A 26,055-nucleotide genomic window follows, 5' to 3' on the forward strand; every position below is an offset into this window, starting at 1 on the left:
AGGTGTGCATGCCCTTGGTTCCTCACGACTCTATTTTGAAACAACGACAAGCTGACGCTGTGTAGGCGGCTTCTGTGGGTATCGTAACATCCAAACAATGACCTCGTATATTGTTGGAGCCAAGTTTCCTGGCCATGAGGCGTTCCCCAAAGACCTGCCGAGTGTGTTTGACCTTCAAAACCTGATTGAGAGTGCGTGGGACAAGGGCATCAACTCCCGAGGCCGCATTGAAACGGGCGGCATCCGCCTGACACGCAAGTACATCGGCACGCCCGAGGCCGTAGCTTTGTTCCAGAGTCTTAGTATTCCTTGCAGCATAAACGCCTTCAAGCATAAGACGCCAGAGAAGTCGAGAGACGCACTGCTGCGCGACGTGGAGCACTACTTCAGCAAGGGCTTCTACTTGCCAGGGCAAAAAGTGCGCAGCACGACGTTGCCGCCGATTTACTGGCAGCACCCGGGCCATTCGCTCACGATTGTCGGCATCGAGAAGACCACCACAGGCGAGATGAACCTGCTCGTATTCGACCCTATTTTCCGCAACGGCTCGACTATGACCCGTTTTGTATCTCGCCAACAGCGGCTGGATGACCAGCTTCTACGACCATACCGCCGTGGTACGCGGTACCTGGCACGGTACCGTGCATTTGAGATTCTCAAGTTCGTTGTCTGTCTGTTTACGTCAGTGGACCTGATGTGCATAAGGCTAACAGGGCGTAGGTTGCAACCAATGGCAAAAGACTATGACTACGATGCTTCTGCATCGAATAGTCCAGCGGTACCTATCCCTTCAGCGTCATAGCGAAAGCGCAAAGAGTACATGGTATCTTATGGAGACGATCATCGTGCCCATAAATGGGTGTCTGAGACATATGCAGCGCACCTGCCTACACAAGCAAAAACACACTAAGCGCATCGTTTATTGTTACAGGAAGAGCGACATAAAAGCGTTTGATTTCCATTGATTTCTTTTTTGGGGGGAAAGGGAGTTAATTTTGGGGTTTTGATGAGTGCTATTCTTCCCCCTTTGGCATTGGGTATCGCATTGAGCCTCTATTTGGTTTGAATTCTACTTGGTATCATGTCATGAGCCTGTGAGTGTGTTGTTTTCGGCTCTGTTACCTCCACGCTCACGCGCTTACCTCCTTGGAGAAGTAATCCCGGAGCTTCTGCAACGCCTTGTAGCGGTGGGAAATAGTGTTCTTCTTGGCCTTGTCCATCTCGGCATACGTCTCACCCTCGTACTCGAAGATGGGATCCCAGCCTGGAGACTGTCAGTGTCTGAGCGCGGCGAAATATGAATGCGGCGAAGGAAACTCACCAAACTTGGCCGGTCCGCGGGCAGGCACAATCTTTCCCTCCGTCACGCCCTGGAACAGGACCGGCTCCTCTCCGGGACCCTTGCAGTAGGCAAACGTGCATACCGCCTTGGCCGACTTGTCCTCTTGGCCGGCCAGCAGCTTATTGAGGCCGTCATGGCCGAGGCTCGTCATGAACCATTTGCTAGAGCTGTTAGACGGAGCATTCCAGTGACTGAGAAGGATGCCCTTACTACTCACATGTAAGCACCAGGCAGGCCGTTGAGGGCATCAAAGCACAGGCTCGTGTCCTCGACCAGCACAGGGCCCTGGATCAGCTCCACGGCGCGGCGGCACTTGTCCAGCGTGATCTCCTCCATGGAGCCGGCCTGGATCTCAACCAGATCGACCTTGCGGCTGGTCACTGTGATGGACGGCTCCAGGATGGCCTTGACCTCAGCAAGTTTGTTGGCATTGCCAGTGACAAAGTTGAGGACAATCGGAGACGCCATGACTGGTGCGGAGGTTGAATTCAGGATGAGATTGAAGAGGAAGAAAGGGGAGAGGTGCTTTTTTGAAGCGAGGCAAAAGAAAAGACGATTAGAGTAGTGCAATGGATGACAAACAGGAAGCAGGCTTTGAATTCTCGAATTCAGGACGTGCCAAGGCTGAAGCTGCAACGTGATGCGGGTGGACGCTGATACGCTGCAACGCGAGCGTTATGGCGGTGACAGATAAGAAAAATTGTCGATGCGCCGCCATTGCCTTAATGGCCGCTAGCGGGGACACACATTCTCTTGGGAACGAGCTGCTTTTGTCAGCTAAACCAACGTATTTACATTTTACATCGCCCGTATGTTGTACGACCCGTCCGCAATCAGCCCATCTCATCCCGTCTCATCTCATCTTTTCACTTTACATCACACTACTATCTCTTCACGATTTCGGTTTGGTATAGTCATATCATCCTTTATCTCTATCTAGGTGCCTCCAGTCCCGCCAGTGAGTAAAAGAAAACGCCGTACCATTGCATGCCATAGAAACCCAGAAACTTTTGTGCAACTATTGTGAACGCAAACAAGAAAAAACATTGAAAAAAAATTAAAAAAAATAAAAATAAAAATAACAAGGCAAGACGGTTGCAAAAGAGGTTGTCTCCCACCCCTACTCATCCGCTTTGTCAATGCCCTGGTCCTTGCGCCACTGGGCCACCCACGCCACGATCCGGTCCACATTGGCCTCCATGTCGTCCGGCGTGTTGGACGCTAGCTCCACGACCATGCCCTCGTCAAAGGCGTCGTGCGCTTCCTGGAGGAGCACCTGCATGATCTCGGCATCAATGTTTTCCTGCATCTTGGCCTCGGGGTATTTTCTAGACAGGTTGTTAGTAACGGGAAAAACTCGATAGAAAAAGAAAAGAAAAAAAAAAGAAAAAAAAAAACTACAAAGTGCGAAGACCAAAGTTGTTACCTCAATGCCAACCGATCATATAGTGACTCGGTGTCGGCCGTCAAGACGACGACAAGGTCGACCCAGCTCACCGGGAACAGGTCGCAGGCGTGCCAGTCGACAATGCAGCCGCCGCGCTCGCTGGTCATGTCCGGCTCGAGCTCGTCGAGCAGGCGGTCCTCGTCGACAAGCCAGCTTTGGTACTCGGCGTCCCAGCCGTCATGGCAGTTGCGGTCGCGGACGACGTCGTTGACGGCAATATGGTGAAGCTCGGCCAGCACGGCGTCGCTGGAGCCGTTCGAGGCTGGAGCGGCGCCGGCTGTGCTGGCGGCCGCGGCTATGCGTGTGGCAAGTGCCTCGCAGTGCGTGGTCTTGCCGGTCCCAGGCGTGCCGGTGATGATGATGTTGGGGTTGCGCCGCGGCGGAGCGGCGGGAGCCTCATCCGCCATTGTGTGTGCTTGACGTGGGAGATAAAGTATGATATATACGCGAATGTGATGAGGTTGTTATTGAGACGGATAGCTTTCTCAAGCAACAATAAATAAGATCTGATGATAGATGGCCAGTCGCCGGTATTTCGACAAAACAAAGAGTGAAATACTAAACGTCCAGTGTTCTTCTTTGCGTTCAGGTTATTGGAAATGCAGTGGTAAGAAGGTAAGTAGCAAATGTCGTCGCATGTTGACTGAACGGCAGATTTTTACCCCATTAAAAAGTGAAAATCGACAGCCGGCCAATCACGTGCCGCGAAAGTCAACCTTTAACATCGCGACAATCCTCAACCATTGTCACATTGAACTCATGCATTTTCACTCTACTAATGAAATATATGCACGATTTAGTAAGATAGAGGTAATTTGAAGTCAAATTCATGTCGCGTCTTTCTATTGCTACCGCCAACGCTCAAAAAGGGGATTTGCCGCCTGTCTATTGCGATCGACTTGTTCAGCCCGTTTTCTTCGTCAGACTGACGACGACGGACCAACCAAGACTAGGATCAAACACACAAGAAGAAGAATGGAGATGGAATGGTGTTTAATATGTAGTAATGGACAAAAGGGTCAACGGAAAAGGACATGGGTACTGAAAAAAAAAACACGCCAGAATCGAGTGGAGCGGGATAAGCCAGTAACCAGTTCCTCCAAGAAAAAGCAGAATCTGCAATGCCAAAAAAGTATAAAACAAAAAAGCACAAGAATTTGAGAATGTCTCAAGAGTGGGATAATGGGATGGGGATGTGAAAAGAGAAGAGGGTGGAATAAATAGAAGCAAAAAACACCTCCAGCTAGCCGACAAAGCCAAAAGAGATTTGCCCCTTCCGAATGAGAAAAAAAATCTAGCTAATACAATGTGATTGTGCAATTTCCTCCCAGTCGGTTTTTTCTCTGTCATCATCGTACAAAATGTGCAAGTGTGGTTCACTTTCGTTTTCTTCAAAGGTAGAGCTCAGCTGAAGCCCTGTCCGCGGCTGTATCCGCCTGAAATTCAGCGACTTGTGAATCCGGTTGACCTTGCCGGTTTTTTTGTTGAATGTCTTCCTGTTGCGGCTTCGACCACGGCTCATACTGCGGTTACTATCAAATGGTGCAAGAAGCACTGTGGTCGGAGAGTCCTCGGGTTGGGGCAGCCTGGACCGAAGTCCCAGAGTCGCTCTCTAGGCGCTGGCCTCAATGGCCTCGGGCATCTCGTCCACATCGGCGAGCTCCGGCTGCTCCTCGTACTCCATGTCCTGCTTCTCTTGAGCAATTGCCTGCGCCGAGACGATCTCAGCCAGGCGCTTGAGTCTCGGAGTCTGCAGCCACGACGGCGTATATGTCTCGAGAGCCATAATCACACGCGGCTCGGCAATCTCGTACGGGCCACTGTCGTCCATATCGACAGCCTGCAGCAATAGGACATCGCCCTTCTCGTTGACCTTGGAAGCAACAGCCTTCATGATCTCGCCATTAATGGGCTGCTCGTAGTCGGCGACCAGGTACTGGTTCAGTAGCTTCTGAATCTGGTTGGGTGAGAGCCTAGAAGGCAGTCAGTATCTAAATGTGACTCCACGTATTCATGTAGGACGATCAACTTACATCCAGCAGATATCTTGGATAATCTCAATATCGTTCAAGGTTGCCTTCTTGAGCTGCAGGAGCTTTGTTGCTTGCTAGAAAAGAACACAAGTTAGTCGTGAGTTTCATGAGTCGAAACCAGGCACGGCTCGTCACATACCATCAAGTGCTCCAGCTGGAGCGTGCCCTCGGGCATGTCGTGGCTCTTGCACCACTCCTCAATACGGGTAATGTTGTAGTTGATCTGGAGACCACGTTTCCAAGAGAGGAAGTTGCGCCGCATCAGAAGGTCGTTGAAGGCGGTCACACCGACAAGGCGCAGCAGCTCCGTCACCGTCTGCGTGATGATGCTGTCCTCCAGGTAGTACGCCTTCATAGCGCGGTACACGCTGTTCAACAGACTGAGAAGGTTGTCCATGCTGTAGGCAGGAGCCGAGTTCGACTGAAGCAGCTTGCCAAGGAACCGGTTGTTCTCGTTCGTAACGAAGCCGGGAAGGGACTGCGACTCAATGATGGCCGGGATGATCATCTTCTGCAGTCTCTTCTTGAGCACCTTCATCCAGGTGTGGTAAATGTTGAACTCAAGACTCTCCAGGTCGTGTTTTACGATTTCAAGAAGGCGGTCGTACTCGTAGTTGTCCGTCTTCTGCTGCTCATACCAGTCTTCCGCCAGGAACACAAACGAGAGCATCTCGTGCACGTTGGACAGCCAGAAGGCGCCAGGGTTGATAGCGTCCTCGCCATCGTGCTCCATCACTTCCTGCTGGATTGACTGCATCACATTGGCCAGGAAGCGCTCCGACTCCTTGACGAAGCCGTTGTTCCACATCTCCGACGTGACCAGGTTGATCAGGTACGAAGGGAAAAGCACCTCCTTGTCCGAAGGCGGCGGTGTCGTGTTCGGCGACGGGATCTTCAGGTTGCGGATCAGGCCGAGAGTGACCTCCTCGTTCAGACCCTCCTCGTCGGCCAGCAGGCCTTCGAGCTCGAGCTCCACGTTGTCGACACCAGCACCGTTCTGGCGGCCGGTGACAGCCATCGAAACGGGTCTTGGGTTGTACGTCGTGCTGTAGCGGTCCAACTCGCGCGGCTCGGCACCGGCGCTGCGGCGCTTCGAGGGCTTCTTGGAAGAAACAAGGTTGATCAGGCCGTTGGCCACCGGCTGGGCACCGTTGACGTCGTGGGCGGCGCCGTTCATGTCGCCGTTTATGATAGGAGCAGAGCGGCGGGCTTGCTCCAGAGCCTCCTGCATGTCGGCGAGCTGCTGGCGCAAGCTGTTTTTCTCGGCCTCGGACTTGGTGACTTCTTGCCGGGCAGTCTCGAGTTCTGTGCTGGTGGCGCGCAGCGAGTCCTTGAGGTCCTGTTCCTCCTTCTGCATGCGGCGGACATTGGTGGTTGACTCGTCGAAGCTGAGCTGCAGCTTCTTCATCTCGTCCTCCATCTGCGAGAGACGGGCCGCAGCAATACCGGCCTGGTTGGCCTCCGTCTGTAGCTCTTTTGTCTTCTGCTCCAGGTCTTTGTGGCGCGTTTGCCATGACTTGATCTGGCCCTGGTAGCTCTCGACCTGGCTCTTGAGTTCCTTGTTCTGAGCCTTCATAGTGCCCAGTGACTGTGTCAGCTCCACGACCTTGTTCTCCAGCTTGTATGAGATCTGCTTCAGATCGCGAGCCTCCTCGCGAATGGTCTTGTACTCGCGCCGAGCTTTGCGACCACGCCACAGGCTCTGGACCAGGACAACCTTGTTGCGGTACGACCGCCAGCCACGCATGGCACGGCGTGAGCGCCAGACTCTCTGGATGACAAGGGCAGCATTGCCGAGGCGAGTTTCCATAATCTGCTTGCGCCGCAAGTAGCCCTTGAAAGCTGACTGGGCCAGCACGACATCGGCGCGAATGCGCAGGAAGTTCTTGCGCTGCTTTTGGCCGCGCCACACACGCTGGATGGTGGTCGCTGCCTGGATCGTGCGCAACTCTTGGGCACGGCGGCGAGCGTTGTAGGCGCGAGCGGCGGCCTGGACCTTGATAATGGCCTCGCGAGCCGCAAGGTAGCGGCGGCGGTAGTACTTGGCGCGCAGATTCTTCTGGATCATGGTTGCACAGTCGTTGAGACGGGTAGTTCGCAGGTTCTCGAGGAAGGCGAGCATACCGGCGCGGAAAAAGATTTTGGTCAGACCCAGCTGGTACTTGTCAACGCCCTTCCCCGTACTTGTGCCAAGAGCCTTGGTCAGAATGGCATCTGCCATTTGGCGGATCTCTGAGGTCCACTGGGAGGAGTGGACGAGCATGTAGTACCGCAGAGCAAATTCTTCGTACGTCCACCGAGTTGGGTAACCTGCTGTGCTGATGCGCACAGTCTCGAGGACACCACAAGCACGAAGCTGGCTCAAGACCATCGGACCCTCGAACTTCCAAGCCTCCTTGGCCTCATTGGGCTTGATACAACGGATGTAGTGCACATCGGTGTTGTTGATGGTGTTCATCAGCTCAATGAGCGAGGAGCGGAAGATGCCACCCAGTGTCGGCTTCCGGTTAACGGCAACGCCGATGCGACGGCCTGCAGCCGGCTTGACAGCCGTAGTCGCAGACGAGGCCAGGTCCTTTTCACGGACGGCAGACGCAGCGTCAAGAACGCGAGTGAGGAACTTATTGCTAGAGGCACGCAGCACAGCAAGGTGTTCATCGGGAACAGTGTCGCGGTTTTTGTCGATGAAGCCCTCAGACTCGTAGGTGACGTCGACGGCATAATGGCACACGGTGAAAGACGACTTGCCGAACCGCGGCTTCTTGTAGAACTTGTTCTTTTTGTCCTGTGCGTAGTTCTGGTGCAGCTTGTGGACGAACTGCTCATCGGTGCCCATGGGAAGACGCGACTCTTCGTCGAGCAGTGACAAGATGCCCATTTTGCCTTCAATAAGGTCAATACATGGCTGATTGTCGGAGAAATCAATAAAGGTCCAGTCAATCTTTTCCCGCAGGTACTCTTCCTGCTCGAGCTTGAAGACGTGCTGGTTGAATTCTTGCTGCAGTTTTTCGTTGGCGTAGTTGATACAGAACTGCTCAAAGGAGTTCTTGGCAAAGTGCTCGAAACCGTAGATATCGAGCACACCAATGAAGGACTGGACACGGCTAAGGACCTGCTCGGTGGCCAAGCTGTTGTTGATCACCTCCACCAGCCAGTCAAACAGGCTAGAGTAGATGTACTTGGCAACGGAATCACGGACGACAAAGGCCTGGGCGGGGGAAAGGTTGGAGATGATCTTGTCGCCGCGGGTGATGAGCTGCTTTTTGACAATCCAGCGGGCAAACTCGGACGCGTTGATGCCGAGAATGTCACAGGCCTTCACGAGAGCAGGCTCCTCCGCAGACAAGACGGCATCGGTCCGTGTGGCGCCAATCTTGATGTTGCCCAAGTGCAACAGACCGGCCAGCAGCTTGAAGATATCATCCTGCTCCGCCTCTTCAATACCGATGGTCTTGAGCGAGTCCCTGGTGGCCAGAAACTCAGCCTTATCGTCGACGCCGTCAATAATTGGGGTGTTACCCTGGTTGAGGTACTCGAACTGGTCGACAGGGAGGATGTCGAGCTCCTTGCGCTGCTCGTCGGTTACACCAGCAACCAGCTGGTAGAAAATGTGGTAGTTGCGCTCTTTGAGGGGTTGGAAAACGAGACGCGAGCGCTCAAGCAGGTAGGTGCGGATCTTGGCGCCGATGATGTTGGTCTTGTCGTCGAACATAATCTCGATGTACTTGCCGAAACGGGACGAATTGTCGTTGCGGGTGGTCTTGGCGTTGCCAAAGGCTTCCATGATGGGATTTGTCGCCAAGATCTGCTCCTCGGTCTTGCTCATGGCATCAGGGCCCTTCTTGGACCGAGACCCGGGGTTCGAGGGTGACTCGCGCGTCGCAAAGTACCGCATGATGTACTTTGCGCTGACTGTTTTGCCCGCACCCGATTCACCGGAGACGACAATAGTCTGGTTCTTGTTGTCGCGCAGCATGTCGATAAAGGCCTCTTCGGCAATGGCGAACAGATGGGGCGCCTGGGTGGCACGCTGCTTGCCGGCGTAGACCTGGACCATGCCATGGACGTAGAGGGAGTCGACACGGGCAAAGGGATTTGTTGCTATTAAAACAATGCCGGAGTATGTGTAGATTTCCTTCTGGGCGTAGCGAAGGCGGATAGCTTGAAGAACTGTGAGAGAGGGAGAACCCATGTTAGTCCAGACGCCTCGAAACACCTCCCAAAGGGTTGTACGAAGATGCAGAAGCTCCGCGATCAACAGAACACGAGAGTCAACATCACCACCGCCACCAATACGGATAACAAATAACGACAAGGACGTACCTGCAGGCTCGTTCAAATGGGACAAGTTTGTCAAATCGTCGCTGGCTTCGAGGATGGTCGGGTTCATCAGTGGTGGCAGCGACGGATCACTGCCACTGGCCAGAGCTTCTGTGGTGACCTCGACAGATTTTGTCTGTACCGTTGAAGTTGAGGTTAGCTTCAGGGACTTCGTTTTGGACTTCTTTCCTTCAAACCATTCTTCTCGGAGCAAACCTACCTCGCCATTTTCGAGCTTAAAGTCCAGTATGACCTTGGAGCCCTGGATGTCCTTCTTCACGACTTCGGAAGCTACCCAGCCCTCGGTGGCATCGGGCTGCCACGCCCGCGTGCCGACGTCGTATGTTTCCGCCATGGCTGAATGGGTGGGAAGATGGACAAGAAAGAAAGCGGCCGGCGGCCGAGAGAAGTAGAGAACGAGCTCTGCTTTCGTGGAAGGCACGAGCAAGTGAGATGCCGAAACGTCGAAAATCGGAAGACGAGGTCAAGGCTGCCTTGGGGAGAAAAAAAGGGGCCCACAAGCAGGTCAAACGGCGGTAAAGGTCGATCAAGAGCCAAGAAAGGCGGTGATGGAAATCTACAGCGCCAGTCGAGACAGAATGGGGGTCTGATGGGAGGAGGAAGGAGGGAGGAAAGAGACGGCAGATCAAAGTGCGTTGTGCCCGGTATCGTCGACAGGTAACCTGATGCAGTCGAGTGCGGTGCGAGCTGCTCGTAGATGGAGAGGAAAGATAATGGCTAGGAGAGGTCTCGATAGGGCCAGGTCGAAGAAAAGGAGTGTGGAGGCGCGGGAAAGGGGAACAGTTGGCAAAAAAAAAAGACGCTACTTATGTGTAGGGGTCCCCTAGACGGGAACGCATTAAGACTAAGGACCAAAAAGAATAAAGAGGAGACGGTGGAAAAGGGGTCGAACAAAGAAACACAGAAGACGCAGACGCAAAGATAGGAAGAAGGAACAAAAAAAAAAAGAGAAACAGAAAAGGAAGACGACGGGATTTCCACGATACAGAAAATGTCTTGGTACGAGACGATGGGACGGTTGCACTTTCCTGGGTTAATGGAGACACGAGGGAAAAACAAGACGGAAGGCGCAGAGAACTAACAACACCTGTAAGATACAGAATAAGACACTGGGCGCTCTGTTAGAAGAATAAGCGATGGCTGAAAACAGGGCATTTCGCACTAATTGTTTGCTAAGACAAGACGCGAAAAGAGGCATGTTTCCTGACCGCATTGTCCCATTTTTTCAGGGGTGGGCGGCTGCAGGCCTCACCTTGAACACATCGGCCACAGGGAGCTCCTTCCTCATTCGCTCAGAGGAGTTTTGCACCATTCGGTGTACGCTCGGTTTCTGTTGACTGGCGAGGAAAGAACGTCACAAACACAAGACAAAACATGGACAAACGCGCATGCACGCATGCACGTGCACACAAACGGCAGGCGCAGCGAAAACGCGCGATTGGAGAAGGTGTGGCCAGCTCAAAACGTGCGGCACACCACGCCTATGGGAAGCTGAGGGAGGGCAGCTCGGGCAGGCACACAGGTAAAGGGAGAGTCCAACCTACCAACCAGTTGCGGCTGCGCTATATTCTTAGTGGCGGGCCCCCCTCAACAGGTAGCGCTAGGTTCACTAAGAGTCCCTGACCAAGCACCGAGCGATCGATCTTGGTGCCATCTCTAGCGGGTTGGCTTCTATAAAATATGGCTGAAATCCAATGGGTAATTTTGCAGTTTTGATGCAGGAGGGAAACCCTTGCTGCCCATCATTGGAGCATCTCCGTCCCCTTTCCAAAAGTGATTTTTGGGTATGACGGTATAAAGTTCGAGTATGGTTCAGGGGTTGAATGTTTATTCGCCAGGACGTTTCGTAAAAGAAACGTACATCGGCTCATTGGTACTGCGCGAACCTCGTCCCGTTAGATGCATTCTCTCCATGAACTTGATCAGCGGCGACACAGCGGCTTGTCGTGACGAAATACAGGCGGCCAATGTGCTTTCACGGCGGTGTAGGTGATCCATCAGCAGCGATCAACTGCCATTTACAGCATACGCTAGCGGGTCCTTGAGCCCCTTTTCCTCTCGTCAATTTTCCCGTTGCCGTTTTCGATACCGTTTGCTCCATCCACCTAAACATGAAACGCGTGTCACGGATAAGCCAGTTAAAAGGACCCCAAACGCGTGTCTTTCTGAGATGGCGCGGTTCGTCTCCACGGAGAGCAATTCTGCATCATCGCTGAGGAGGACAAGGGAGTATGCGAAAACTACGTCGCGGAGAACGGCACGACGTACCTTTGTCACCAGTGGCAGGTTCAATGTTACCGGGTAGATGTTCAAAACGCGTCCAGCCTGACAGGTTGAACATCACCGACCCATATTGGCCGCTGCCTTTGTGATTTGTGGTGTTTTACTGAGAGGCTGAGAGAGTGGCGACGCCTCTAAGCGGATTTGCGGTGCATTTAACTGTGTCATTTTACAATGTATGTGTATACGTTCCAGAAGGACGCTGCTCAGTAGTCCGCATTGTTCTTTTCTTCTTGCCTTCAGGTTGACAGCTTCTTTTGTCTTGCCTTATGTCCTAATTTGCCTGCTTTCTTCATCTCTTTCCTTCACTTTTTTTATTAATTTCGGACCAAGATCTGCCTGTGGAGCACAACAGCTAGGATCTCCTTTAATTATGGGGCGATTCAAGGCGAGGAAGCCTTCACGCGTCGACATGGTTGTTTTCCGACAGGGTCTTTGAGGATGTAGTTGTGGAGCACAGACATTAAGAGATGAGGAGATGAAAGTGTTGGGTCCAGTGCAGTGGACGAACTGACGAAATAAGAGACACGAAATAGGGAAGCAAAGCAGAACAGCAAAATCACAACGTCAGATGTTTCCTTGCACGCGATGAAAACCGTTGTTTTGTCTCGTCTTGGGGTGTCTCCCGTGGGCCATGCACAGGACATGCGGTATATTAGGCAGTCAAAAACGGCCTTGTAATAAAATATCCCAATTCCGCCCATGCAATCTATATTATGCTCTTCTTTATTTATTGTTGAAACTCGTCCCATGATATATCCCAGGAAAAAAAAATCAACAGTGCCAGGCCAGACCGCGACGGGGGAGCGCCCGAATTGTGCTCGTCCATGTTGAACAGGTGAGCTGTCGACCGATAAGGAAGAAATGCAAAAGAAGGAATAAAAAAAATAAAAAAAATCAATGAAAAGCATGACGCAGGAAGTTTGCGCCTTTTTATACGTGATATCGCTTTGCAGCGGTATGGTATTGGTTTTGTTTGCCGCTTTGCTCATGTTTTATTTATTTTCGACGCCGATAGAAAATCATATGCGAGAGGAGCCACACAGAGCTCACAAAGGTGACAACAATGTCGTCAGTTTAGTAAAGCACACGGGTCATGATGCAAGCTGGACGGTGAGTTAGCATGTTCCTCGGTGGCGAAAAAAAAAATCAAATAAAAATAAAATGTGCATGACATATACGTACAGCTGAGACCCTCGAGGCTATCGGTAATCTCCTTAAGGTCACTGGGCTTAACATCGCTGACATCGGCCATCAGGTAGGCAATCTAAACGACGTTAGTGAACTTGACACAGTTTCCAGAAAGGGTGTGCTCTACAGTGTATGTGGGGTTACTTACATCGCCCTTGCTATCAGTAATCTGCTTGTCGACGTTGTGGTCGCCTAGTATCTCGTTGACACGGCGCAGCACACCGGGAACGTTGCGATGGATGTAGATGACGCGCGCGTGGTTGGGCTCCTCGAGCGTTAATGAGCGCATGTTGACCTCGGGCAGGTTGACGCTGCCAAGGGTGATACCCTGGTTGATGTACCGGACGAGTGCGTCGCCGACCTCGACACCAATAGCGCGCTGGGCCTCTTCCGTGCTGCCGCCAATGTGCGGCGTCAGGATCACGTTCTTGAGGCCGCGCAGCTCGTCGCCCCAACCGGGGTTCAGCGAGCCGTTGAAGAAAGCGCCGTTTCCGCCGGGCTCCTGCGGGTACACGTCCAGCGCCGCACCGGCCAGCTTGCCTGCCCGGAGCGCATCGACCAGCGCCGCAATGTCGACGACTGTGCCGCGGCTGGCGTTGAGCAGGTACGATCCCGTCTTCATCTGGGCCAGCTGGGCAGCGCCAATCATGTTGCGGGTCTCGGGGGTGGCAGGAACGTGCAGCGTGACAAAGTCGGCCTCGCGCAGCAGCTCGTTGAGCGAGGCGACCTGGCGTGCCTTGCCCAGGGCCATCAGGGTGACAATGTCGTAGTAGATGACCGACATGCCCATGGCCTCGGCCAGCACCGACAGTTGCGAGCCAATGTGGCCATAGCCGACAATGCCCAGCGTCTTGCCGCGGATCTCCCAGCAGCGCGCACTGACCTTGTTCCAGGTGCCGCTGTGCATCTCGCTGGAGCGGTCGCCAAGCTGGCGCGCCAGCGAGATGATCCAACCGATCATCAGCTCGGCGACACTGCGCGAGTTGGCAAAGGGCGAGTTGAAGACGGCAATGCCATTCTTGGCCGCGTAGTCGAGGTCGACCTGGTTGGTGCCGATGCAGAAGCAGCCGACCACAAGCAGGCTCTTAGCTGCTGCCAGCACCTTCTCCGTCAGCCGCGTTTTGGAGCGGATGCCAATGACGTGCACGTCGCGGATCTTGGCAATCAGCTCGTCCTCGGGCAACGAAGACTTGAGGTACTCGACCTGGTAGCCCTGGCCTGTCAGGATGCTACGGCCACTCTCGTTGACGTTTTCGAGCAGCAGGATCTTGATGTCGGTCGAGTTGAAGGGCTTGAGCGGCTTGGCGTTCCCGCCCACACGGCTGTCACCAGCGGCGCCGGTGCTGCTAAAGCTACCGGTACCGGTCCGGCTGCCATAGGCGTTGAAGCTGGACGGGGGAGACGTGAAGGTAGTAGTCGGGGAGGTCGACACGAATTGCGTATTGGCGTCAGAGAGCGGCGCCGCGGGCCGGCTGGCAATGTTTTGCGGTTTTGCTGCCATTGCGATGTTCAATTGAAGGTGGGGGAGGGGTTCGAGTTGCGGATCCGATTTGGTGAAGCTCTCGAGTTACACGAAAGCACTGCCGTATTTCTGTCTAGGGTTGTACACAACAATAGCATATGATGCTCGAATTTCGAGGGTTGTTTTTTTAAGGAGTGAGGTGGGGGATGTCGTGATGTCAGTCAGTTGGCAGCGTAAATCACGAACCAGAAAAAAATGGAGGGATTGGCCACCTTCGTTACGAATTGGAGCGATAGCGGGGGCGTCGTTTGCGAGGTATTAATACTAGCCCAATTGGCAAGTCTTACACGGCAGGAACAGCTTTCAACGCCCCTCCTTTTGTTTCCCTTGCTCGTTGACTCACAAACCCGGGCGGACTGGCGGCCGTTCCTCTTTCAGCAAGAGCGACAGAGCTGGAGTAAACCACGGAAGGTTGTGTCCACTAATACTCGCCTTGTTGCGTTCAAACACCGACTTTCGGAAGGCTCTGGACCTCTCACCAGGACCATGACAGAGCAACCAGCGGCGAAAAATTTTCACCTGTCGACTTTTTTTGCCTACGCCTTAATAAACTACCTCACGTCGCTCACTTACACCCGCAAGAGTAATTACAAGCCATTCACAACGACGGCTACCCCCACGCCAGTCTAAATGATGACTCTTTGGCGTGCTCAAAGAGGGACCAGCAACGACGCCGGCTGGGCAATATTTGGTTCTTATGTACTGTTTTCTTTATGGCTGGCTTGTTTAATTCTACCGCAAGGCTCGTGTATTCTTCCGACAAGGTCTTCAAGGTCTTCTTCAAGGTCTTCAAGGTCTTCTTCAAGGTCTTTCTCATGGCACCGCCCAATGCCAAAGTTTGTATGACTGCAAAAATCAGTCTCTCTATTATTTTATGTATCTTTTTCGTCATTACTTTCATCTTTCCTAAAGTTAGGCTCCGCAAACGGGAGGTGGGCAAACAAACACAGCAATACTGTGACTCTTACACGGCCGTTTTTTTCGTGCATCCGTGAGCTCTCCGCAAATCCTTCGGAATTTCCACGTTAGTAAACGGCAAAACAATACGACGTATCGCTATTGTCATATCGAAGAAGAGTGGTATGAGGCACACAGGAATAAAGAGCGTGCATATGTGCCGGCTTCGGGGCCTGCTGTATATTGAACATCAAAGTTCGAAGCATGCCAATCCATACAGTAGCAGCTACGAACGCGCACAAAGAGGATATTAACATCGATTGATTACTAGATGGAAGTGAATTAAATGCAGCAAACTATTAAGGGGGTGTAATGAAGGGGTAAAAAGTAACAAAGGAGGGTGGTGAAAGGCCAATAACCCAAGGAACGCGAAACGACACAGAAAAGCATATCAAGTTAAAAGAAGCCAAAGTGCAACAAGAGCAGAAAAAAATGATCCTGATCACATCTTATTTTCCACCCCTGATCCATTCCCCGTGTACGTTTTTTTTTTTTTGTGGTTTCTCTCTCGTTTTGTATTTGTTTTTTAGGTCTTTCCTTGTTTCTGTGTAAAACGTCAAGACGTCTTCGACCGTGTCACTTGGGGGCGGTTCCTACGTTTGGTAGGACGGCGACATAGCACTGTCTAGTACGCAAGAGGAGAATTGTATATCAAGGAGCAAGGCAGGACAAAGAGGGGGGATTCGTTCGGGTAAGCTGCACTATACTGCGCATAACTCTGGCCAGTCCGGAAACATCCTCTCTACCTTGCTTACGTTGCTCCTATCAATTTTGAATAGCTCCATCTTCCCATCTAGTATTCGCGTGAACTCCCAATGCCGCAAGGATCAAGGATGCCTCGACTAGGAATATAACACATCGGCTTAGACAACGGCGTGGTGCCCGTCTAGCTTTGCTTGCACTCCTGCGCGTCAGGTTTCGGCTTCGAGCTATCATCCTGTTGAAAACCGTCAGTGTCTTTCCACTTTACAGCGAAGGCAAGTTCTGGGCTAAGCATCAGTACTTACGTCGTCCTCGTCAGAGTCGTCGTCCTCGTCGTGGTCCTCACTCAGGTCGTCCTCATCATCCTCATCGTCGTCAAAGTCCTCGTTCAGGTCATCCTCGTCGATCTCCTCGTAGGCCAGAGCCTCGCCCGTGAACCAGTCAATGGCGCGGGGAATCAGCTTCTCTTTGATATCCTCGCCCAGCTGGTAGTCGAGCTCGAGGCGGTCCTCGATGTCGTAGGCTGCCTCCTCGTCATCCTCTGCCGGGGGCTCAGGCGGCGAGAAGAAGTTGAAGAACGACTCGGTCGGGACGGTCTTCTTGACGATGCGGGTCTGCTTGGTGTCTGTGAGGTCATCATTAGCATGTGATGTTTCCCCAGTCACGTCATGTGGGGCCCACCAAGACATGAACCATTTGAACATCAACTCGGGCCACAAAACAGCAACTTACTCTTGTTGCGCTGCTTCTTCTGCTCGATGCGGACGGTCAGGTCCTTCTCGGCCTTCCAGTTGATCTTGTCGCCCTCGGCGTGGTCGTAGATAAAGTCGCCGCCGTAGCCGGACTCGCTCTGGTAGAAATATGTCTTCGAGATGGTCTTGTTGGTGAAGTAGTCGTTCTCGGCGAACTCGAAAATCAGGCGGAAGCCCGGCTTGTCGAGGTACTCCATGCGGATGTCCGTCAGGTGCTTGAGCGCGCCCTCGTCGCGGTCGGTGATCATCTCGGCGAGCGAGATCTGGTTTTTCATGGCCGACAGCCAGAACTCCGGGATACCAGAGACAGGCTCGGTAGAGGTATCCTCGGCCTCTTCGGCCTTGGTCTCGGTCTTGTGGGCCTCCTCGCCATCCTCATCCCCATCCTCCTCCTCCTCCTCCTCCTCGCCGGCGGCGATCTCCTCCGCGGTAGGCTCGTTGGCGCCGTTGATGATCTTGGAGCGCTTCTCGTACAGGGGAGTGAACTTGGCGAAGTACTTCTTCTCGAGCTGGAGAACCTCCTCCTGGAACTCGGCCTCTAGCTTCGAGTGCTCCTTCTGGATGCCCTTCAGGCCGGAGACACGGCGCTTGACTTGCGGCGGCAGCGACTCAATGTAGCCAGACGAGCGGCCCACGAGGCTGCCGAGCTTGCCCTGGATCATGCTGACAAGGCGGGGATTCTGGGCAAAAAGGGACGCGGCAGCAGCAAGGTCGACCGGCTCTGTTGGCGGTTGGCAAGCCGTTAGCAATGGTAGGGCCCGGGAGTACAAAACGCGGGGACCCCTGCCTTTGGGGGTGGCAGGAGCAGCCACATCGCGCATCATTTGACCTGTCGGGTCCAGGACTTTGACAATCACAGCACAAAAAGCACAAACGGAACTCACCCTCAGAGATGCTGGGAACGCCGGGCTGCTGGGCGTGCGAGGAGATGGGGGCATTGTTGGCGGGCGTGTTTTGCGGCGTCCTATATCAAAATCGTTAACACGCGTCCCAACAAAACAAACTCTCGCCCACTCTCCAAAACTGCAGTCGAATGCGGCCTCGCGAGCCAACGAATCGGACACAGTTTCGGAAAAGTAGCCAGGCCTGCCAAAAGGAGCCGTTCACTCACGGTGCGGCGGCATCAGGCCGCTTGTTGCGGATGGGCTCGGCCATGGCTGCTGGCGGACGAATGGTGATAGTGGGGGATGAAAGGTATCAAAGACGACAATGGAACACCTCGGGACGAACAGGAGGTCGGTGGTCGTTTGGTCGCGATTCGTCGATTCGGGGAGGTGAAGAAATGGACGTAGGAGGGAACGGAGAGAAAGAGAGACGTGGTGAAAGGGAGAGGAGGTGAAGTAAGGAGACAGCGAAGAGGGTTGGGAAGTAAATTTTAGTATGGGAATTTTGGCGGCGGGGTCGAGAATTCCTTTGGGGGACGCCAGGGAAATTTTCTGCTGAGCGGTGGGAAAGGAGCCGGGAGAGAAAGAGGGAAATGGGGGACCGCTCGCTTCTGGCTAGGTCTCTGGGCGTGCTGGGCTTCTCTGTCGCCTTGGGGGCCCTTCATTTCGTTGGTTGCCGCCACTCTTGTCTCCCACTTGCCACGTTGGGTCGCAGTCATTGGTTGCACGGGAAGGTGGCCCGCTTTTCTTCTCACTTCTCCAATGTTGCGCCTTCGCTGCGTCCTTCTAGAAAAACCAGGCGAGCTCGGTGAAGGCTTGGGCGATGGTCTTGCCCAGGCTGCTAGGAGCTTGTGCGTATTCTGTTGCCGTCCAACACTGAGCCTTGTTCTCTTGTCCTGCCGTTCCTTTGTCTCATAAAACTGTAACAAAGAAGGTTGCTTTGAACCGGCCGAGGCAGCATCTGAGGTGCTCCTGGCTGCCAGACGTGCCCCAGTGGTTCCTTCCCCAACACCTGTCGTCTCATACGTGGTGGCCAGGCATTAATTAGGCAAGAACCAACCAGATTCAGTTACGGCCGTGGCCAGACCGCTCATCGGTACGCAGCCAGCCATTCTGTAGTACAATTGGAGTAATGCTTCTGCAGAGAATTATCTAGCTGGGCCAGAACCTGCAAAAATGAAAGGCCCAACCTTTGCATGTTAAAGCTTTGAGCTCGTGCAAATTAAGATGCCTTGTGCTGGTGAGGGCTTTAGGATCGTCAACGACTACACTAAGCTTATTCCTCTTCCTGATAAAATATAAAGCATTACTTCTGTACTCCGTCCAAGAAGGCGCGACTGTGGACATCGAAGCCAGAGGCCCACTATCGCGCTTGCTGCTTTTACAGGCGGTCTTGCCTGTCTGTCACCGGCCACCAGCGCAAAGCGCCTTCCTTTTTAGCGCCATAGCTCCCCCACCATATCTACCATTGTCCAGTAGGACGTCATCATGTGTGCTGTAGTAATTATCTTACTTTTTTTTACGAATGTAGAGTAGGCGTGACTGGCGCCGTAATCTCGCCGCCCGCACAGCTTAAAATATTGCCAATGTAAGATAACACACTCACGAGCAACCACAGCCACGCACGTACACATTGCACGCTCAATACGCACGACAGCACGCGCATTCGCTGCCGTCAGTCCGCGGACGACATCACCGTGCGACACTCTTTTTTTGCCAGGCCACTGCCAGTTGTGCCCTTGTTGCTGTCATGTGTCACAGTTAGCACTCGTACAGTTTTTTCTTTGTGCACCTCGGCCCCTACGACTCTCCGACTCGGCACTCGTGATAATTGCCCGGGCAGCGGATACGGGCGCAATGAATGGCAGCGATGGCGAGCCCCTCAGTCCTTCCGAGGCGGAGGCGGCCCGCCAGGACCAGGGCGCCATGGGCCCGTCGCTTTACCGTCTAAACTCGAATCAGAGCTCGACCAGCGTCTTTGAAGATGTGGAAATGGCGCATGACGAGGTGAGTGGTGGACGATTCTTATGCCCGACGGCGCTTCCTTTTGCGCCCCCCATACTGAGCCGGCCGTAGCTGTACTCCGGTCCCATGGCCGAGAGCCTACCCTCGAGCATTGCTGCCTTCTCGCATCGCCGATCACGAGCCGATTCGACTGCCAGCTTCGCATACTACACGGATAACGATGAAGAACAGGACCGAGCTCAGGCTCAGGCTCCGGTCCGCCACCGCCGCGGCGACGACGACTCCCAGTCTATCAGCCTCGAGGCCGAACGGCTTCTGGTTGGGTCATACAGCTCGCACCATTACGAAGAAGACCTTGAGTGGAACGGCGGCGCTGGTTCCGAGTTTGCGACGGAAGAGGAGGATGACTCGGCTGATCTCGAAAGTGCGGCCGATCCCGATGACTTCGTACTTCACCGCCGCTCTTCCACGCTATCTCGGACGTCTACCCGTGCTGGCCTGCTGCGGCGCCGAAGCAGCGGAGCCTCGGTTGCTGCTAGTGAGTATGGTAGCGGTCGCGTGAGTCAAAAGACGTACCTTGCCAACGAGGACCTGTACATTGTCATTGCAGGGTTCCGCACCAGCCGTGTTGGCAAGACGATCTATGCACTGCTCTGCGTACTCTCGTTCGGCCTCGCCTGGCTTTTGTTCCGGTGGATTCCACGCTGGCACGTCCGCGTTGTTGGCCGCGCGTGCCCTCTTCGCGAGTGCACCTGGGTCGTGGTTGAGAACCAGTGGAACGAGATGGCCATTCTAGACGTCGATGACACAGACTACAACCGGCCGCTATCAACCATATTTGGTGCTTCACGCAAGACGGCCAGCGACGTTTACGAGGACGAGGATCCCGACCCATTGTTGAAAGACCTGCGTGGGCTCAACTATCGCTATGTGCGCCTGTATTACCACCCCCAACGGGACAAGTTTGTGCTCTCGGCCGGCTGGAAGGACCCACTATGGCAGGACGTTCGCGAGATCCGTGCTGGTCTCGATAGCGATGAAAAGGGCTTTCGGACACAGGTCTTTGGGTCAAACTTGATCGATATCGAGCAGAAGTCCGTCTTCAAGCTTCTTGTCGATGAGGTTTTCCATCCCTTCTATGTATTCCAGATTGCCAGTTTGGTCCTCTGGTCCATGGACGAGTACTATTACTACGCAATCGCCATCTTCCTCATGTCGTTTGGCAGCATCACCACAACTCTCATAGAGACTCGGTCTACCATGCGCCGACTACGGGAAATCTCACGCTTCGAATGTGACGTGCGTGTCTTGCGCAATGGATTTTGGCGGACCGTGTCTTCAGGCGACCTTGTTCCCGGCGATGTTTATGAAGTCAGCGACCCGAGCCTTACGCAGTTCCCTAGCGATAGCTTGCTGCTCAGCGGCGACTGCATCGTCAACGAGAGCATGCTCACGGGCGAATCTGTCCCCGTGTCCAAGACGCCGGCCACCAACACGAGCATACGACTGCTGGATCTTGCCGCCCCGACCATCTTACCTGAAGTTGCAAAGCACTTTTTGTTCTGCGGCACAAAAATTGTCCGTTCCCGGAAACCTCAGGATGCACGCGACGAGGAGGAGGCCGTGGCCCTTGCCATGGTTCTCCGCACCGGCTTCAATACGACCAAGGGATCACTGGTGCGGTCCATGCTGTTCCCGAAACCCTCTGGCTTCAAGTTTTATCGAGATTCGTTCCGTTATATCTCAGTGATGGCTTGTGTTGCCTTGCTCGGTTTCATTGCGTCGTTTATTAACTTCGTCCGTCTTGGCCTGGCCTGGCATCTCATTGTTGTTCGTGCATTGGATTTGATCACCATTGTCGTGCCACCTGCCCTGCCGGCTACTCTCACCATTGGTACAAACTTTGCCATCAGTCGGCTCCGGGCCAAGAAGATTTTCTGTATCAGCCCACAGCGCGTCAATGTCGGCGGAAAGCTAGATATCATGTGCTTCGACAAGACGGGGACACTAACCGAGGACGGCCTGGACGTTCTGGGTGTTCGTGTGGTCGACCATGCCGCCAATCGTTTCGGCGAGGTGATTTCGAAGCCGTCTCTGCTGGTGCCTGCCCGCCCTGCGCAGCAGAGTGCGAAACGGACGGCAATTGCCACCTACGACGATGCTCGCCGCGCTGCTCTCTTTACCATGGCCACGTGCCACTCCTTGCGATCAGTGGACGATGAACTGGTCGGTGACCCTCTAGATCTGAAAATGTTTGAATTTACAAACTGGACGTTTGACGAAGGTAACCAAAACGCTTCAAGAGATCAGGACGACGAGGAGAACCAAGGTAGCCTTGCACCGGCTGTTGCTCGTCCCCCGCCCGATGTTGTGTACGACCTGGACACCCGTCCCTCTGCGTCCAATGGCAGAACCTCACTGGCAGCCACAGCAGCGACTGAGAATCCTTTTGAGCTCGGTGTCGTGCGGTCGTTTGAGTTTGTCTCCCAGCTGCGCCGGGCCAGTGTCATTGTGCGTATCTACGGCCAGCCCAGTGGCGATGTCTACGTCAAGGGTGCGCCGGAGTGCATGCGGGAAATCTGCCGGCCAGAGAGCCTGCCGGCCGACTACGATGACTTGTTAGCATCATACACGCACAAGGGCTATCGCGTGATCGGCTGTGCCACAAAGCACATTCCGAAGCTCAGCTGGGTTCGCGCGCAGAAGATGAAGCGTCACGACGCCGAGTCCGATCTGGACTTTGTGGGCTTCATCGTCTTTGAGAACAAGCTGAAGCCGACGACGTCGGCCGTCTTGGAGAAGCTCATCCAGTCCAACATTGGCGCTGTCATGGTGACTGGAGACAACATCTTGACGGCCATCAGCGTTGCCCGTGAATGCAAACTTATCAACAAGACAGCGCATTGCTTTGTGCCCCGGTTTGTCCGAGGCAATGCTCAAGACCCAACGTCAAAGCTCCAGTGGGAGAGCATCGACAACAGCATCTACCAGCTCGACGAGAAGACGCTTTTGCCTCTCCCTGCACCACCAGAAGGCGACGCATCCCTGCCGTACGATATTTCCAATCTGCGAAACTACTCCGTAGCCGTGAGCGGCGATGTTTTCCGCTGGATTGTCGACTACGCGCCGCCCGAGATCCTCCACAGAATGCTCATCTGCGGCAAGGTCTTTGCTCGCATGTCGCCTGATGAGAAGCATGAGCTGGTTGAGAAGCTGCAGAGCATCGACTACTGCTGCGGCTTCTGTGGTGACGGAGCGAACGACTGTGCTGCTCTCAAGGCTGCTGATGTCGGCATCTCGCTGTCGGAGGCCGAGGCGTCAGTTGCTGCGCCGTTTACATCACAGATCTTTGACATCCGCTGCGTGCCCGAGGTGATTCGCGAAGGCCGCGCGTCGCTGGTGACGAGCTTCAGCTGCTTCAAGTATATGAGCCTGTACTCAGCGATCCAGTTCACATCCGTCAGCTTTTTGTATGCCTCGGCATCGAACCTCGGCGATTTCCAGTTCCTGTTTATCGACCTGGCCCTCATTCTGCCGATTGCGGTCTTTATGAGCTGGGCCGGACCCTTTCCCGAGCTCGGCAAGAAACGACCAATGGCTGATCTTGTTTCCCGCAAGGTGCTGGCGCCGCTGCTCGGCCAGATGGCAATCTGCATTGCCATCCAAACCGTTACGTTTTTGGTTGTCCGGCATGAACCGTGGTTTATCCCGCCAGTCATCGACCCGGACAAGTCCAACATCAAGAACTCGGAAAACACAGCGCTGTTCCTTGTGTCGTGCTTTGAGTACATCCTGTCGGGTGTCGTGCTGAACGCAGGTCCGCCGTTCCGACAGGCCATTTGGCAGAACTGGCCCTTCGTCGCCACGATTGCAGTCACGGTGCTCGTTACCGTGCACATGATTCTCGGCCCTGCCCACTGGCTGAAGAACTTGATGGAGCTGACCACCATCTCGTGGAATTTCAAGGTCCTCCTGCTGTTCCTGGGCATCATGTACTTTGCACTGGCGATGGCGGCCGAGAAGTGGGTGTTGCCGGCGGCGGCTCGCTCCATAGGACGGGCCAAGCTGGCATTGGCCAAGCTGCCCAAAAAGCGCAAGGGGTACAAGCTCATCCAAGAAAGCATGCGTGCATAAACACGCGAGTGCGCGATGGCTCTTCTGATGCTATCATAGGTATTGTCTATTGAATTGTATATTTCTCGTGTTCTCGTAACATTTATTTTGGTTTCGTTTTGAATAACAGCACCATTTCCATACGTTTCCCAAGGAATGTTTTTAATTGCGTGCCCCGTTAGTCATGGGGACGTTTTACGCTCATCACGTCAATGTACCTAATTAGTATGTTGTACAGCAAGAGTTACCATTGACCATTTATATGATTGTCTGGTCTACCTGGTTTCTGTTGCTTTTTATTGGATGCGCACGGGATGCGCTGAGTCCTGAAACAGTGCCTCCAGCGCAGGGTCCCTCAATGGAAGCTGTGCACTCCGAACCCGGCATCTCATTGATGTTTCTTTCCGTGCTCCAGCGGTTGGTTTCAAGCTTTTAGAGCTTTTAGCCTTTCCATGATCTTTTTCTCATTTTCCTCCGAATTTGCATCTTCAATTTTGTCATCACGGTCTTTATTTTATCACCACCGCTTACCATCAGTGTTGACGCCGCATCGCATCCAGTAGACGTTGTCAGCCTCGCCTCAGCCTTGTCTTACTGCCAGTATCAGCTGCGTTTGTGCATACAATGGACGTCGGTAAGTCGCCTCCAAATTCGTTTCTGCCGAACAACGCAACTATTGCCTGACACAGTACTGGTTTCGCCACTCAAAGACTCTCTTTTGGATAGCGGTATTCTGCCGCATGCCGTCATCCGACTTGGAATTCGTCGAAATCTAGCCAAGCGACTCCAGGAAGTGGCTACGCCAGACCTCGCCTCGGCCACGGCGCGTAAGCAGGGCTATGTGGCTCGGCTGCGTCTTCAACCTATTGCCATTGAGACGGACACGGCCAACAAGCAGCACTATGAGGTCGGCACCGGCGTGCTGGCTGCTACTCTCGGCCCGTATATGAAGTACTCGAGCTGCTGGTACCCCGAGGTGGAGAATGAAGGTAGTAACAGCGGCCTCTTTTCCTCTGCAGGCCGACTGCTGTCCCGGTTCGTGCCCTGGAAGAGCCGCAAGCGCACGACCCTGGACGAAGCCGAAGTGGCCATGCTCACCAGCTATATTGAAAAGGCCGACCTCGACGACGACATGCACATCCTGGATCTTGGGTGCGGCTGGGGTTCGTGCTCGCTCTTCTTTGCCGAGAAGCTGCCCAAGGCCAAGATCACAGCGTTTTCCAACTCGCGCACCCAGAAAATCTACATTGACGAGCAGGCCAAGAAACGCGGCCTGACCAACCTGACTGTAATCACCGGCAACGTCGTCGACTACGAATTTGCACCCGAGAGCTTTGACCGCGTGGTCTCCATCGAGCTGTTTGAGCACATGAAGAACTACGAGCTGCTCTTGGCCAAGGTCGGCCGCGCGCTGCGGCCGGGCGGCAAGCTCTTTGTGCACCTCTTTAATCATGCCACGACGCCGTATGACTACGAGGAGGGCTGGATGTCAACCTACTTTTTCACGGGCGGCACCATGCCGTCGGCGGACCTGCTGCACTACTTCCAGCACGACTTGACGCTTGAGAAACAGTGGTGGGTCAACGGGCGCCATTACTCGCGGACTTGCGAGGACTGGCTGAAGAACATGATTGACAACAGGAAGACCATGATGCCCGGGCTCGTGGCCACATACGGCGACAAGGATGCCGTGGCCTGGTACTACCGGTGGCAGGTGTTTTACATGGCCTGCTCGGAGCTGTTCAACTACCGTGGAGGCGACACGTGGGGCGTGTCGCACTACCTATTCTCCAAAGCCGCCGAGAAAAAGTGAGACGTACGTGGGGGTGATCCTGGTCCGCTGTCGAGTATCGCTCGCAGTCTGTCGATTCTACTTTCATAAGAGGGATATTTCGAGATACCATCAACGCGAAACTGCTGAGACACTGCCGTATCAACCTGTCGGTGAATTTTGAGTCTTTTGTATGTTAATTTGTCCCAGTCGGCGTAACCATATGTACATAAGAATGATGCCTTTCAATCGGAAGCAGAGAATGCCTCTGTCCCTCGCCGGCGCTCTTTTCCCTCCGCAACGCGTCCGCAATGCGTATTTTATTCGTGATCCGTCGCTCGTCTGCACTGTTTAGTGCTCCCATGGGTGCTTCCAGCCCATCAGTGCCGGGCCGTCCTTCTTCGCTCTGTACATCAGCTGCATTTCACCATTTGTTAGCAATCGGGACTTCTGACTGCCGTCGTCCGACATTCTCCGCAAAGTGGACGGCAACTCACGAAGAACCACATGCTAGCACCCAGCGCTGTGGCCGTGAACCGGTACACGAACGGCACGTGGGGGACCGGCGGCTTGTTATGAAAGTTCATGGCGAGGTTTTGGAACCCGGGCAATCGGCGGTCCGGGGATGTCTCGTAGGGTCTTTTGGGGGTCGGCAGAAAAGCGAGTCAGCTTTTGGGAATTCTCGGGAACGAAGGGCGAGTGACGTCGGGCAGCGCGCATTCACAAGAAAAATGGTCAGCGGTGAAGAGAAATGC

The 26,055-nt window shown here is 53.9% G+C and overlaps 8 protein-coding genes across 8 annotated transcripts; 3 read left to right on the plus strand and 5 right to left on the minus strand.

Annotated features, from left to right (window-relative positions):
* Window positions 1-97: 97 nt before the first annotated feature.
* Window positions 98-720, plus strand: SPBR_07867 (uncharacterized protein; the record flags this gene model as incomplete). Its single annotated transcript, XM_040766121.1, has 2 exons — window positions 98-681; window positions 714-720. 2 exons carry the CDS (start codon window positions 98-100, stop codon window positions 718-720), a joined length of 591 nt encoding a protein of 196 aa, XP_040616653.1.
* Window positions 721-1,130: 410 nt separating this feature from the next.
* On the minus strand, window positions 1,131-1,810 carry SPBR_07849 (nucleoside-triphosphate pyrophosphatase; the record flags this gene model as incomplete). Its single annotated transcript, XM_040766103.1, has 3 exons — window positions 1,131-1,264; window positions 1,322-1,503; window positions 1,560-1,810. The coding sequence occupies 3 exons, from the start codon at window positions 1,808-1,810 to the stop codon at window positions 1,131-1,133; spliced, it is 567 nt and encodes a 188-aa protein (XP_040616654.1).
* A 652-nt stretch (window positions 1,811-2,462) lies between these two features.
* SPBR_07808 (transcription initiation factor TFIID subunit 9) lies at window positions 2,463-3,196 on the minus strand (the record flags this gene model as incomplete). Its single annotated transcript, XM_040766062.1, has 2 exons — window positions 2,463-2,670; window positions 2,769-3,196. 2 exons carry the CDS (start codon window positions 3,194-3,196, stop codon window positions 2,463-2,465), a joined length of 636 nt encoding a protein of 211 aa, XP_040616655.1.
* A 1,205-nt stretch (window positions 3,197-4,401) lies between these two features.
* On the minus strand, window positions 4,402-9,497 carry SPBR_06337 (myosin MYO2; the record flags this gene model as incomplete). The annotated part of the gene is made up of 4 exons (XM_040764594.1): window positions 4,402-4,746; window positions 4,962-8,992; window positions 9,146-9,278; window positions 9,363-9,497. 4 exons carry the CDS (start codon window positions 9,495-9,497, stop codon window positions 4,402-4,404), a joined length of 4,644 nt encoding a protein of 1,547 aa, XP_040616656.1.
* A 3,023-nt stretch (window positions 9,498-12,520) lies between these two features.
* Window positions 12,521-14,135, minus strand: SPBR_07089 (D-3-phosphoglycerate dehydrogenase; the record flags this gene model as incomplete). The annotated part of the gene is made up of 3 exons (XM_040765343.1): window positions 12,521-12,549; window positions 12,629-12,710; window positions 12,783-14,135. The coding sequence occupies 3 exons, from the start codon at window positions 14,133-14,135 to the stop codon at window positions 12,521-12,523; spliced, it is 1,464 nt and encodes a 487-aa protein (XP_040616657.1).
* Window positions 14,136-16,102: 1,967 nt separating this feature from the next.
* Window positions 16,103-17,722, minus strand: SPBR_07086 (nucleosome assembly protein 1-like 1; the record flags this gene model as incomplete). Its single annotated transcript, XM_040765340.1, has 5 exons — window positions 16,103-16,440; window positions 16,548-17,288; window positions 17,349-17,396; window positions 17,452-17,531; window positions 17,679-17,722. The coding sequence occupies 5 exons, from the start codon at window positions 17,720-17,722 to the stop codon at window positions 16,103-16,105; spliced, it is 1,251 nt and encodes a 416-aa protein (XP_040616658.1).
* A 1,586-nt stretch (window positions 17,723-19,308) lies between these two features.
* Window positions 19,309-23,550, plus strand: SPBR_06388 (cation-transporting ATPase 13A3/4/5; the record flags this gene model as incomplete). Its single annotated transcript, XM_040764645.1, has 2 exons — window positions 19,309-19,458; window positions 19,528-23,550. The coding sequence occupies 2 exons, from the start codon at window positions 19,309-19,311 to the stop codon at window positions 23,548-23,550; spliced, it is 4,173 nt and encodes a 1,390-aa protein (XP_040616659.1).
* Window positions 23,551-24,153: 603 nt separating this feature from the next.
* On the plus strand, window positions 24,154-25,342 carry SPBR_07416 (cyclopropane-fatty-acyl-phospholipid synthase; the record flags this gene model as incomplete). Its single annotated transcript, XM_040765670.1, has 2 exons — window positions 24,154-24,163; window positions 24,219-25,342. The coding sequence occupies 2 exons, from the start codon at window positions 24,154-24,156 to the stop codon at window positions 25,340-25,342; spliced, it is 1,134 nt and encodes a 377-aa protein (XP_040616660.1).
* Window positions 25,343-26,055: the final 713 nt, after the last annotated feature.

This window comes from Sporothrix brasiliensis (assembly GCF_000820605.1).
Source record: "Sporothrix brasiliensis 5110 chromosome Unknown Cont20, whole genome shotgun sequence".
Lineage (NCBI taxonomy): Eukaryota > Fungi > Ascomycota > Sordariomycetes > Ophiostomatales > Ophiostomataceae > Sporothrix > Sporothrix brasiliensis.